At 36.8% G+C, this 13,313-nt stretch overlaps 1 protein-coding gene across 2 annotated transcripts in view; it reads right to left on the minus strand.

Moving 5' to 3' along the window:
- Positions 1-13,313, minus strand: part of cert1a (ceramide transporter 1a) — a 56,217-nt gene that overhangs the window by 5,243 nt on the left and 37,661 nt on the right. Inside the window, exons 8-15 of one of the 2 annotated variants that reach the window (XM_067438195.1) lie at positions 6,615-6,707; positions 6,423-6,509; positions 3,397-3,486; positions 3,025-3,105; positions 2,790-2,885; positions 2,469-2,601; positions 382-452; positions 149-277 (exon numbers count right to left, since the gene is read on the minus strand). In XM_067438195.1, the coding sequence (XP_067294296.1) occupies positions 149-277; positions 382-452; positions 2,469-2,601; positions 2,790-2,885; positions 3,025-3,105; positions 3,397-3,486; positions 6,423-6,509; positions 6,615-6,707 (780 nt within the window). The remainder of the gene's footprint in view (positions 1-148; positions 278-381; positions 453-2,468; positions 2,602-2,789; positions 2,886-3,024; positions 3,106-3,396; positions 3,487-6,422; positions 6,510-6,614; positions 6,708-13,313) is intronic. The other variant, XM_067438196.1, reaches the window with a different exon arrangement.

Raw genomic sequence — 13,313 nt, forward strand, 5'->3', positions numbered from 1 at the left:
TTATTCCGATGCACAACTTATTGTATACCTTTAAAAGTTGAATACATTTTGTTTATACGTTTCTGGGTTTCTAGGAACAATGTCTGTGATATCAAATTGTATGAAAAGAAAACATTTTAAAAGATTCTTATGCAATCTAGGTACTTACTGGATAACTGTCATGATCCACTGAGAAGTTGCACACCAGCCAGGTGTCTGGATCGTTCTCATTGGTGGAGAGAATTTTACGAATAACCGATACATAAAGCACGTCCCGCTGGGAGGCAGGCCACACTCTCTGCAATAGAGTATTGAGAAAGTGAATCTAAAAATGTAGCAACGGCAGCAACCACAAGATTTCAGAACCAACCAGTCATAATGTAATAGTGAATGGTGTTATACCTTATGTGTCTGATGAATGATGACCGCTTTATCTGAAAGCGTCTCAACCACTTGAAAGCTTTCAATGGTTGCTGTAAAAGATGAGTTAAATGCGTTTGCATGATTAACCAAAACAGTGTTGTCTTATTATTTGCATCAGTTATTATCATTAAATAATACTATTAAAAACATTTTCGCTAACTGAAATAAAATTAAAATTTAGATGGAGGCATATGATTCGCTGTAGCAACCCCTGAAGGGAAAAGCCTAAAGAAGCAGAAGATTTGTTGAAAAACTTAAGATTATTTCAAGTCAACATAATTTCAGCACTTAAATTATTAACTGGAAATAAATGAAAAATAAAACTGAAATAAAAATACATGTAAAAAGACAAACGCACTATGAAATGACTAAAAAAGTTAATTTAAATTAACATGAAAAAATATAAATACAAGACATGTAAATCAGTGTTAGTTGAGGCCCTGATTACACTTGGTATTAAAGGATTAGTTCACCCAAAAACGAAAATTCTGTCATGAATTACTCACCCTCATGTCATGTCATTCCAAACCCGTAAGACCTTCGTTCATCTTCAGGACACAAATGAAGATATTTTTGATTAATCCAGAGCTCTCAGGCTCCTCCATAGACAGCAATTTAATTGAAGCTTTCAAGGCCCAGAAAGGTAGTAAAGAAATTGGTAAAATAGTCCATGTGACTACAGTGGTTCAACCTTAATTTCATGAAGCGACGAGAATACTTTTTGTGCGCAAAAACAAACAAAAATAACGACTTTATTCAACAATTTTGTTCTAGCCTGTCCCAGTCTCCTACGCAGTTTACGTTGTAAAAACAGTGCAGCTCCCATCATGGTGCTAACGTGCTGCACTATTTTACAATGTAAACTGCCAAGGTTGAACCACTGGAGTAACATGGACAATTTTAAAGGGATAGTTCACTTTAAAATGAAAATTCTGTCATCCTTTACTCACCCTCAAGTTGTTTCAAACCTGTATGAATGTCTTTCTTCAGCTGAACACAAGGGAAGATATTTTGAAGAATGTCAGTAACCAAACAGTTAACTGGAGCCACTGACTTCCATAGTATGTTTTCCCCCCTACTATGGAAGTCAATGGCTCCAGTTAACTGTTTGGTTACTGACATTCTTCAGAAAAATCTTCCCTTGTGTTCAGCTGAAGAAAGAAATTCATACAGGTTTGAAACAACTTGAGGGTGAGTAAAGGATGACAGAATTTTCATTTTAAAATGAACTATCCCTTTACCAATTTTTACTACCTTTCTAGGCCTTGAAAGTGTTAATTATATTTCTGTCTATGGAGGGTTCAGAGAGCCCTCGGACTTCATCAAAAATATCTTTATTTGTGTTCTGAAGATGAAAGAAGATCTTACGGTTTTGGAATGACATGAGGGTGAATAATTAATGACAGAATTTTAATTTTTTAGGGAATTACCCTAGCCTAGAAAACTAGACGCACCCTAGCGGCAGCAAATTTAATCTGCCCGCAAGTGTCGTATAGGAACTCACAATACCCTTCTGAATTGTATTCCCCTAACTCTTGCCTGACCAATCACATCGTGTATAGAGTCAGTGGGCGGGCTCATAATGACGACGGCCGAGTTGCGTTTGCGTGCTTCTAGTAAACACAGAAACTGGTGAACGGTGGCGGTCTTTCGAATCAGCTTTGACTGCGATTCTGGAAGACTTGGAGTTAAGCTTTTCTCTGAGAAAAGAACAAAGAACGGCACTGAAGTCATTCTTAAAAAGGGAAGATGTGTTCGGGGTTTTGCTGACTGTTCAGTGAATGTTTAATCTATCAACAAGCTCTGTTTCACCTTCGTTGCTCTGGTTGGTTGTAGCGCTATCCTATCGCGTGCAGAGGGAGTTTGAAAGACAACCGTTTATCCGCCCCTCGGATTGAGCCCTGTCTATGTTGAGTTTCCAGACCAAACATCTTGATGTGGGTCTGGCTTGTCAGGCTAGAATTACCCCTTTAATAAGTGTAATTGAGGTTTAAAAAAAAGGGTCAGTTTCACAATATTAGATTAGAAGATCAAAAAGGCAAAATTATGTGCTGAGGTGAACATACTCTCCCAGTCGTTCCGATAAGCTGTGTCCCAAAAGTAGTGGCAGACCTCGTGACCTGTGACTCCTCTGACAGAATGAGTAGCTTTGAGAGGATCTAGAACGATGCCATTCTCCTCCACCTCTCTTCTGTACACCTGGGGGGAAAAAAAGTTGTAACAAGTTACACACAACCATTCACAACAACCAACATGCAATTTTAAAAAAAGATATAAAGCTTAAAAGTTATATGCTTTTTTTACTCTATGGAAACAGGCTTCCACAGAAACAGCTCAGTGTAAAATAAATAACAAAACTAATTCTGTTAACTGTCTATACATCTTACCTTCATGTCCCCTTCTTCAATGACCAGCTGCCAGTTTGCATCGCCACCCACATCCTGTAAAGAATAAGTCATGTGACTGTGCACCATCTCCTCAACCTGTGAACAAAACAAGAAGAATGTATTGCTAAGAAAGTATACAAGCAAAAAAGAAAAAAAAGGTTGCAAACATTTCTTCAAGTTAAGAACAATCGTACGCCTGCAGATCACCCACACTAGTGTAGTGCCATATCTCTACCTGAGCACTGAATCTGTGCACGTCATCTGAGGCACTTATGAGGTCGACGGAGGAGGACAAGGAGGAAGTATGACTGCGAGGCTGAACCCAAGAGACAGAAAGGCAGAGGGAAACAGGTCAAGGGAAAGAGAGGATCACCCAGAGAATACAAAGCAGACTTCCACTGTAAATCAAACTTCCGCAGGAGGAACTGGAAGAACAAAGGCAGTATCACAAAATGTAAAAGCTCCAAGAATTTCACAGAGCAAATCCACCATCAGCAATCACAGAATTGCATAATCCGCCACGAAGAAGCAAATGTGCTTTGATAGAGTGTCTGTGTGTAGGAGTGTGTGTTTGTTTGTGTGGGTGATTTAGAGTGGTCTGACTTACCTTAGTAGAGTATTTCTGAGTGCTGATGGAGGAATAGGTGTCTGGCGTCAGCGAGATCTGTCGAGATACCCTGCTCCTTTCTGCCTGGGACTGCAAAACATTTATATAAAAACATTGAAACAATTAAAGTAACTGGAAATACACTACACCACAAAAAGTATTGGGAAACTCCTCTAAAGCTTTGAATTCGGGTGTTGTAATCACTTCCATGGCCACTTGTGTATAAAATCAAGCACCTAGGTATGCAGATTTGTGAAAGAATGTCTAACTCTTAGGAGTTCAGTGAATTTGACATTGTACTGATAGATGCTACCTGTCCATTTGTGAAATTGTGGGTTATATTGTGGATTTGTTTTTCAGGGTTTGGCCTTGGCCCCCTAGTTCCAGCGAAAGGAACTCAAACTCTACGGATTAAAAATGGAATGTCATTAAAGTTAATGCGCATGTAAAGGCAGTTGTCCCAAAACTTTTTGCAATATAGTGAATGTTTCTTGAATGGTATATCAGCTGTTGGATCCCAATGAACAATGACCTGTAGGTCAGGTGGGGTTTGAATAGATTCCAAACTGAATCGATTCCAAAACATTTTTCCAAGGCAAAAGTTGGAATCTATTACATCAAGGGGAATCGACTCCTCTTTAAGAGAGTTTTTTGTACTGAGTAATAATCACTAACAACATGTACTTGAACTTTATGATTAGGTTTAGGGTTTGAGTAATTGCATGTAATTGTGCATACTTTACTGTAATTATGTACATGTAGCAAAGTAACATGCAGGCTCATCTGTTACTCCACAAAATGAGGTCTATATTTATTATTAGCTCTGGTACCAGCTAGTGGTAGACTAATACATCAACAAGGAAGAGATTTCAAATTTTTCTACATTTTTGTTCTAATTTCAACATCAAACCAGACTTTCAATGTGATAGACCGTGTTCTTAAGGTACGTTAACACCCATAAAGATAACTATATTATTATTAATGGATGAAGTTATGCATTTTAAGTTGCTTTAAATGGTTGAGGTCAGTCAACGTAATTAGTGTAGTGATTCCAATTATATCGTTCCTCTGTAATTATCATTGTAGCTGTGGTCTGGACTTCCATATTCTCATAGAAACTCTAAAATTAAAGATATACATTTTGATGTGAATGTCCCTTTACCGCGGAAACGCACATTCTGAGATGAACCTGTAGAGTTTTTCTACAGGACTGAAAACATATATTTACACTTCAACAGTCATGATGATTAGGGGTGTCGAAATTAATCGTTTCTTCGTTGTGTACCTATGCAGATCAGAACGATTAGGTATCGTTTCAGTAATAGACCATAACCGATTATAATGTTACTGACATCACATATAATGTGATTTATCACCTGCATACAGGGAGAGGGAAGCGAGAGACATGAGGGCTAGTAATTAAAAATGCTCCAAATACTTTAAAAGCCGACATCTGGAAACATTTAGACTTTAATAAACAAACTGGTAAGCACGACCTGGAAAACATACGCGCTATAAGAATTTACACACTCCCAGTGTGTAAATTAAAGCTATGATTTATCAAAACGATATACAAACCGCAATATGAGTGAGCACGGCCACAACACTGGTGAGATCCTTCAGTTTCTTTACTTTTGATGAAGATGATTGCATGTTGAGCACCTACAACTTTACTTTCGGTTTAATTTGCGATAGTTTGTGCGGTGGCTTGATGAAGAGATAACTCGGTGCGTTCAAGTCATGTCATAAAGAACTCGTATTTACGAGTTGAACGTGCATGAACGCCATCACAAAGTTGTAAATACCAGTGGGAAGTTGGGGATTTTCTTTAAGCCCCAATCTGTACGAGTTGGGGGCGTGTCAGTGAGAAACATGGCATCATGAGAATCAATGGATGCAACGTCTGTAGTTGAATATAACGCGTATTTAGCAGTGAAACTGTCATGATTTATCATTTATAACAAAGTAAACTGGCATTGTAATAATAGCAATTAGCCTAATATATAACGATACCGTTTACAGTGGCTTCATTGATTAATTAAAAATGTCAAAGACTAGCTCACCTGATGCACATTCTTTGTTCTTTATTTTCTATGAGCAGAGTTAACAAACCTTGTTGTATTTTCGTGAAATTCATTAAAAGAAGGTACACCGCCAACATCTCCGACCAAAGAGAGATGTTCATATAACTGACTGACCAATTTGTATACATGAGGATGCAGTGATCCGTCAATGCATCATGATATCAATTTGAAAAGAATCGAAGACATTATGATCGTAATCGAACCGAACCATGAGACCAGTGTAGGTTTACACCTCTAATGATAATGTGATCAAAGGCTATAGTTTAGGCCATGTTCACACTGTCAGTCCAAATCCAATTATTTGTGTATCCGATTGGAATCTGTGATAATGGTAGGCATATGCCAAAAAACAAAATTGTTTGGGTCACAAGATGGATTTTCAAAAGAGATAAGACTACTGCATGAGGCATGAGGCAACGGCAGAAAGGTAGGCTAAGATGCGAGTCTTTATTCTGTGCTGTCGTCTCTGCAGGTTTCAAATAATGTTTCCGTCATATTGTCATTTTCTGGTCGTCCAGCACTTTGCAATAACACAACCTTGTTTCTGCAGTGACTTTCAGCATTATTTCTATAACAACGTCTGACATTTACGCTTTATGTGGAGTGATAAAGTCACATAAACCAGCAAAAACTGATTAGCGAATTCAGAGTAAAATGGATTTCCAGAAACGTATTTTGAATAGGATTTCAAACCACATGAACCACATGAATGTAGTTCGAAATAGATTTGTAAAAAAGTCGCATTTCATGTGTTTTTTGGCCATTCATACCTGCTAAATCTGATTGGATTTGAGTGTGAACGTAGCCAAACAGTGCATTTCATGAAAACGGCATTGCAAATGGAATGGCAGCTCAGTGTAAAATAAAATATGTTATGTTAAACATTCAGATTTTTAAAAAAAAATATGAATTCATCTGAAATAAGGATGACTGATTCATTACCTGTTCTTCGATCTGGTCATGCTTATCCAATGCAGCTTCCACAGCATCAAAGAACTCCTCTTCATTTATCAGACTGTTTGGTCCTTCCTGCACAGACACGTTTAGCACAGAGGAAATATCTCAGTCTAAATGGAGGGTGTGTGTTGGGCCGCAGATGGGCAGTACAGTATGAATTAAAGGTTGTGAACTTACTTCATAATCTGGTCCTCCAAAATGAGGCTTCTTCTTCAGCTCTGTCAATGCAGCTTTGTAGGCATCTTCAGCCCGTCTTCTCTTTTCAATTTCCTTTTGAGAAAAATAAATGTTGGCCAGTTACTATATCTAATATAAATCAATGAATTCAAGATGATCTTAAAATAATAACAAATTTAAAAAAGAAGAAGTATGTTTTCCCTAAACTACTACTACTTTTTGTATTCTAAAGTTTAAAGTTGTATGGTGTTTGGAAAAGGATACCATCACCTACTGTATCCTGATTTATCCGTGTTATCTCACTGTGACCAAGTTTCTCATCACCCAACAGGCATCACTGACATGTAAATGTACATTACTATTCAAAAGTTTGGGTTTCTAAGATTTTTTAAAATGTTTTTGAAAAGTCATTTCAAAATGTATTTATTTATTTGATCAAAAAATACAGTTAAAAACCACAACATATTACACATCCTAAGAACCATTTTCTGATTTAATATATTTAAAAAATGTAATTTATTCCTGTGATGACAAATCTGAATTTTCAACATAATTACTCCAGTCTTTAGAGTCACATGATCCTTTAGAAATAATTCTTGGATGTATAGGAAGTTCAAAAGAACATAATTTATTTAACACCATTTTTTGGTAATATTATAAATGTCTCGACTGTCACTTTTGATCAGTTTAAAGGGTTAGTTCACTCAAAAATAAAATTGATGTCATTAATGACTCACCCTAAGTCACCTGTCGTTCTACACCCGTAAGACCTCTGTTCATCTTCTGAATCCAGTTTAAAATATTTTATATAATAAGATATTCAGATATTCAGATCGCCAATGTCACATGATTTCAGCAGTTTAACACGCAATCGGAGTCATGAATCAATCTACTAATTCATAACCGTTTGAATCTTTATTTAAAAATTGAAAACAAACCAGAAAGAGAAGACAATGCTGAATAAAGCCGTGGTTTTGTGATTTTTGGACCAAAATGTATTTCCGATGCTTCAAGAGATTCTAATTAACCAACTGATGTCACATATGGACTACTTTATGATGTTTTTATTCCCTTTCTGGACATGGACAGTATAGTGTGCACACACTTGGATAAATATATCCAATTCATTAATGACATAAATTTCATTTTTGGGTGAACTAACCCTTTAGTGCATCCTTGCTGAAAAACTAAATTATTTATTTATTTAATAATAATAATAATAATAATAATAATAATAATAATAATAATAATAATAATAACTTACTGACCCCAAACTTTTGAATGGTTTCTGATTCACACTTTCGGACTGGGCAAGTTGTTTTGAGTTCTACAATGTATACATTTTCATACCATTAAGATTCCTAATGAATCAACTCTCCTCATTTGATATGCACTCACGAGGACTCAAGCTAACAAAGTTTGCTTACAAATAAATCCCCAAAATGTCTGTTAAGGATCCAAGTGGAGAATCCAGAGCAGAACAAAAGACACAAGACAGGCTATCTGACAGGTCCGCTTGTTGTTTCATGCTTAAAGGGGTACTTCAGTGCTGGAAAGATGAATCTGTATTTAAACTGGGTCATTAATGTAGTAGAAATGTGAAATTAATTTTGAATTTGGTGCCTTCCAGACTGAGAAAAGACAGAAAATGTATTTTTGTCTCATGGGGATGAAAGACTACAATTCCCAGAATGCTTCGCTGCCCTGTGAGGCCATTCCCAAAGCCACCTACTGGATTACATTGACTGAGTTAGAGAACAGACACTATAATTAAATACTGAACGTGTCTGTTCAACATAACGATCGAGTTGCCGTGAGTCTCACAGCACTAACTCAGATTAGGAGTCAGATTACATTTACCGTCATAAATGAGCTAATGAGCTCTCGTGATGAGAGCTGAGGAAATCGCGACCACATTCGCGGCATACATTTACAACACATGTTCAGTCTGGCGCATTTTCAGTTCATGCCTTTAGAAGCTTAACTTTAATAGAAATGAATTTGAGAAGTTAAAACACTTACATTGCTTAGCATCCGTTTAAATATATGCCTGCAGCTGCGAGCTGTGCTGTGAGAGCGATCTCCCATCCCCCATGTGCGGGTTGAAAACATGTGGAAATGGCTCCCTCTGCTGGCTGTAGTCTTTAGCCTCTGGCCAAACATTCCAAAGATGACGCAAATATCGTCAATTTGCGTCACCGGAGGAATGTTTCCAGAAATATAATGCATAAATCTCTAGTCTCAGGGGGATATGGGGGGTGGGGGAGATATGCCATATGCTAATCGCTGAAGTAACTCTTTAAGCTAAAGCAAACACACCCATTTAAACTGTCTATCCCACTATAGATGCCACTGAATGTGTCTTGCTTCTTTGGAAGGTCATTCATTCAAGTCACAGGGTGGAGCCCATACCACCTGTTTAAACAACTAGCAGAAATCCAACTTTTAAACCAGTCAAACCCTTTTCAAATAACTCAAAGTAGAATCAACAATGTCTTGCCACATGAAGTCTTTACTGAAACATGTTTGTTCAGTTAGCTAACGGAGAAGCTTTGGGTGTTGTAGACTAATTGGTGCATCATTTTGTTTAGTGAATAATAAATAAAATCTGTTCTGAAACTGACAGGTGTGGCTTTGCTAAAGGCACCAAAACACCTCTACTATGGTCACGAGACAATTACTGACAACACCCAGCTTAAATGACAGTTGATAACAACTATTAAAAGGTGGTAACTTGAATCCACTAAACCAGAGCAATTAAACACTAATGGCAGAGCTAAGATAAAAACGCAAAAGCATGCACTTACATAGCACAAATTCAAGACTAAAACACGTCAAGACTAAAAAACACAAAAAGTAAAGTGACTCTTTGAAGCACTTGAAACAGAAAGTAGCATCAAATAACCAGTGAACTGGACAAGCATGTCAAACCTACAATGTAGAAGCTGCTGTGCGTACATAGAGGAATCCAGTTTTCATTAGCGCTATGAAGAGCCACCCAGTTCTGCCACGGCTTCAAGGCTGAAGAACTGTACACTGTAGTCATCCTCTAGAATCCAGTTGCTAACATCACAACACACAAACCTCAGAAACTGGAATCTCTGGTCATTTTGGAGAAAGCTTTATTCCACTCAAAGGTCCATTCAATCCTGTTGATTGACTGTAAACATACAGTAAAATCACACGAGTCTACGGCAGCTGGAATTCACGAAGCCGCTTCCTGGCTTATAATATAGCGGGGGTTGGACTATAGATGGAAAAACTGGTCGGGCAAGTGCAAGCAGAAGCTTTACACTCAGATACTAATGACAGAGCTAATGTGAGGAATGCAAGGCTTCTGGAGAGTAGATGCACTTTTGTTTTAATGGATGCATCTTTGTGACTCATCCAGTAATTAAGGTGTTATGTGGGAAGTGTATGGGAAAGTAAAAAAAAAACAAACAAAAAAAAACATTAAGCCTGAGACCAAACTGCTTGATGCTGAATGCTTCATATTTAACTAAATGTACCCAGTCTTTTCAACACTGCAGAAAAGCCCTTATAGAAGCCTCAAACATAACAATACTTCCTGTAAAATTCCTGGAATTATCAAAAATTCACTCTTAAATTAAATGCAGTATAGAGATAGATGAACACGTCTTCAAAGATTTTAATCAATGTACAGTGTGAACGGCAAGTATTCAAACCCCATTAAATTTTATATTATGTTATATGGCATCCATTTGCTAAAATCATTTTAGTTATTTTTTTCTCATTAATGTACACACAGCACCCCATATTGACTGAAAAACACAGAATTGTTGACATGTTTGCAGATTTATATAACTGATGCATTTATGCCATTTTAAATAGGCTACTGTAGTCTATGAGATGCGACATCTGTGAAAATACCGTGTCAGGCAGGCTATATTGATCTTCACTTCACCTCTTTTTTAATAGGCTACTGTACATCATTTAACTTAAAATATTTTATTTTGTACAAGAAAACAGAATAGGTTTCAAAATAAACTATGTTGATGAAATATTGTAAAGTTGTCATATGAACTGTGAACTCATATTCAATTTTGATTTTACATAGTTTTTGGTGACCACTTTCATATATCATAATTAAAAAGTTGGGTCAAAAAAAATAAAATTATAGTTTTTAATTACAAAAAATGATGTAAAGCGACAGGCTATTAAAATAAAAAGTGCTTAAAAAGTACACAACTCAAGTAAAGGAAGATTTCTCCCCTCACTTGCAATGATAGGCTATATGCGCGGAATCATTATTTAGGTCAGAAAAATAAGGAAATTATAGCTTTTAAGTATAAAAAATGATGTAAAGCTACATGGGCTATTAAAATAAAACGTGTTTAAAAGTAAACAACTCAAGTGGAAGGAAGCTTTTTTTCTCTCATGTGCAATGATAGGCTATTGCTAAAAAGCGTGAATTCAATATTTGGGTTAGAAAACTTACAAAATTATAGTTTTTTCTAGTAGAAAATAATATTTATGTAAAGAAATATATTATATTATACTTGCAACCTATTTAGAAAGCAATTAGTTGGGTTAGTAGAATAACTAAATTAAAGTTTAAGTATAAAAAATATTTATGTAAAGAGATATAGTAAACTAAAAAGTGTTTAAAAGTGCACAAATATTCTTAAGAGGAAGTTAGCTTTTTTTTCCCTCATGCGCAATAGCCTAGAAAGCGCAGATGCGTCATTAGTTGGGTTAGACAAAAATGACGAAATCATATTTTTTTAAGTAGAAAATAATATTTATGTAAAGATAAACAACTCTTAAGTGGAAGGAAGCTGCTTTTTTTCCTCTCACGTGCAAACAAAGCGCTGAGACGGGTTAGTAGGCTAAAACAACCTCAGGTGTGCAACCTGTATAAAAACTAAGCGCGGAATAAACATTTTACAATTTCAATTGCTGTTGTCTTGCCATTTATGGTGATAGATTTGCACGTTTCTTTAAAATAAATAAATGATATTTGTCTACTGGAACGCTATTTCTTTTATTCACTATTGATTTAAAACGGTTTTAAATTAAAAAAGCCTAATAAAAGCCTGCTTCAAATAAAAGCCGGTTCCCTTCGGCAGTTCAGGTTAATAAAGGCCCCGGTCTTCATTTGAGGAAATACGGTATACTGATTGGACTTGTTTAGGAAAGCCACACACCTGTCTTACAAGACCTTACAGCTCACAGTGCATGTCAGAGCAAATGAGAATCATGAGGTTAAAGGAACTGCCTGAAGAGCTCAGAGACAGAATTGGGGCAAGGCACAGATCTGGCCACAGTTACAAAAAAAAAATCTGCTGCACTTTAAGTTCCTAAGAGCACAGTGGCCTCCATAATCCTTAAATTGAAAACGTTTGGGACAACCAGAACCCTTTCTAGAGCTGTCCGTCCAGCCAAAATGAGCTATCGGGGGAGAAGAGCCTTGGTGAGAGAGGTAAAGAAGAACCCGAAACAGTCGGGTGAAGTCAACCATCACTGCAGCCCTCCACCAGTTAGGGCTTTTTGGCAGAGTGGCCCGACGGAAGCCTCTTCTTAGTGCAAGACACATAAAAGCTTGCATTGAGTTTGATAAAAAAACACCTGAAGGACTCCAAGATGGTGAGAAATAAGATTCTCTGGTCTGATGAGACCAATATAGAACTTTTTGGCCTTAATTCTAAGTGGTATATGTGGAGAAAACCAGGCACTGCTCATCACCTGTCCAATACAGTCCAAACAGTAAAGCATGGTGGTGGCAGCATCATGGTGTGGCGGTGTTTTTCAGACTGGGCTGAAGGCTTACCTTCCAACAAGACAATAATCCTAAGCACACAGCTAAAATAACAAAGGAGTGGCTTCACAACAACTCTATGACTGTTCTTGAATGGCCCAGCCAGAGCCCTGATTTAAACCCAATTGAGCATATCTGGAGAGACCTGAAAATGGCTGTCCACCAATGTTAACCATCCAACCTGATAGAACTGGAGAAGATTTGCAAGTAGAATCCAAATCCAGGTGTGAAAAACTTGTTGCATCTTTCCCAAAAAGACTCATAGCTGTATTAGATCAAAAGGGTGCTTCTATGAAATACTGCAAAAAGGTCAACAATTCGATGTTTTTCTGTTAATCTGGGGTGCTATTAATAAGTTAAAAAAATTACCTTAAATGATATTAGCAAACGGCTGCAATATAACAAAAGCCCTATTCGCACGGGATTAGTATTATCTAGGGACCTCTGTGATTGAGAAATTACTCCCCCACATCTGAATTTTGCATGGCACATACGCATGGGATAAGCAAAGCCTGTGATTTTACTCAAATTTACTGACTTATCTCCCGGATATGATGTCAAGACTTGTAAATGTTTTTTGTTACAGATATCTGTATTAAATCATAAAAAGTTTATGTATTGATATCATTTTGATTGTTTTATAGTAATACAAATAATTTAATTAAGTTTGAGAACAGACTCTACAATTAAAGACTGAACTGAGCACAGACCAGCGGCAGGAGTCAGATTTTATTTATCACGAGTGAAAAGCTGACAATATATGGCTGAAGATTCAGTTTCAAAGCTAAATCTAAAAGCAACCATTGTGCCCAAGCGAGCTTGTCATTGTACTGTACTGTTAAATTAAGAATAGTATTGATATTAATATTAAACACACCATTCAAGCAATTTGCTCCCAAATTGGTACTCATTCTAAAGTG

Source organism: Pseudorasbora parva, chromosome 3 (assembly GCF_024679245.1).
Source record: "Pseudorasbora parva isolate DD20220531a chromosome 3, ASM2467924v1, whole genome shotgun sequence".
Lineage (NCBI taxonomy): Eukaryota > Metazoa > Chordata > Actinopteri > Cypriniformes > Gobionidae > Pseudorasbora > Pseudorasbora parva.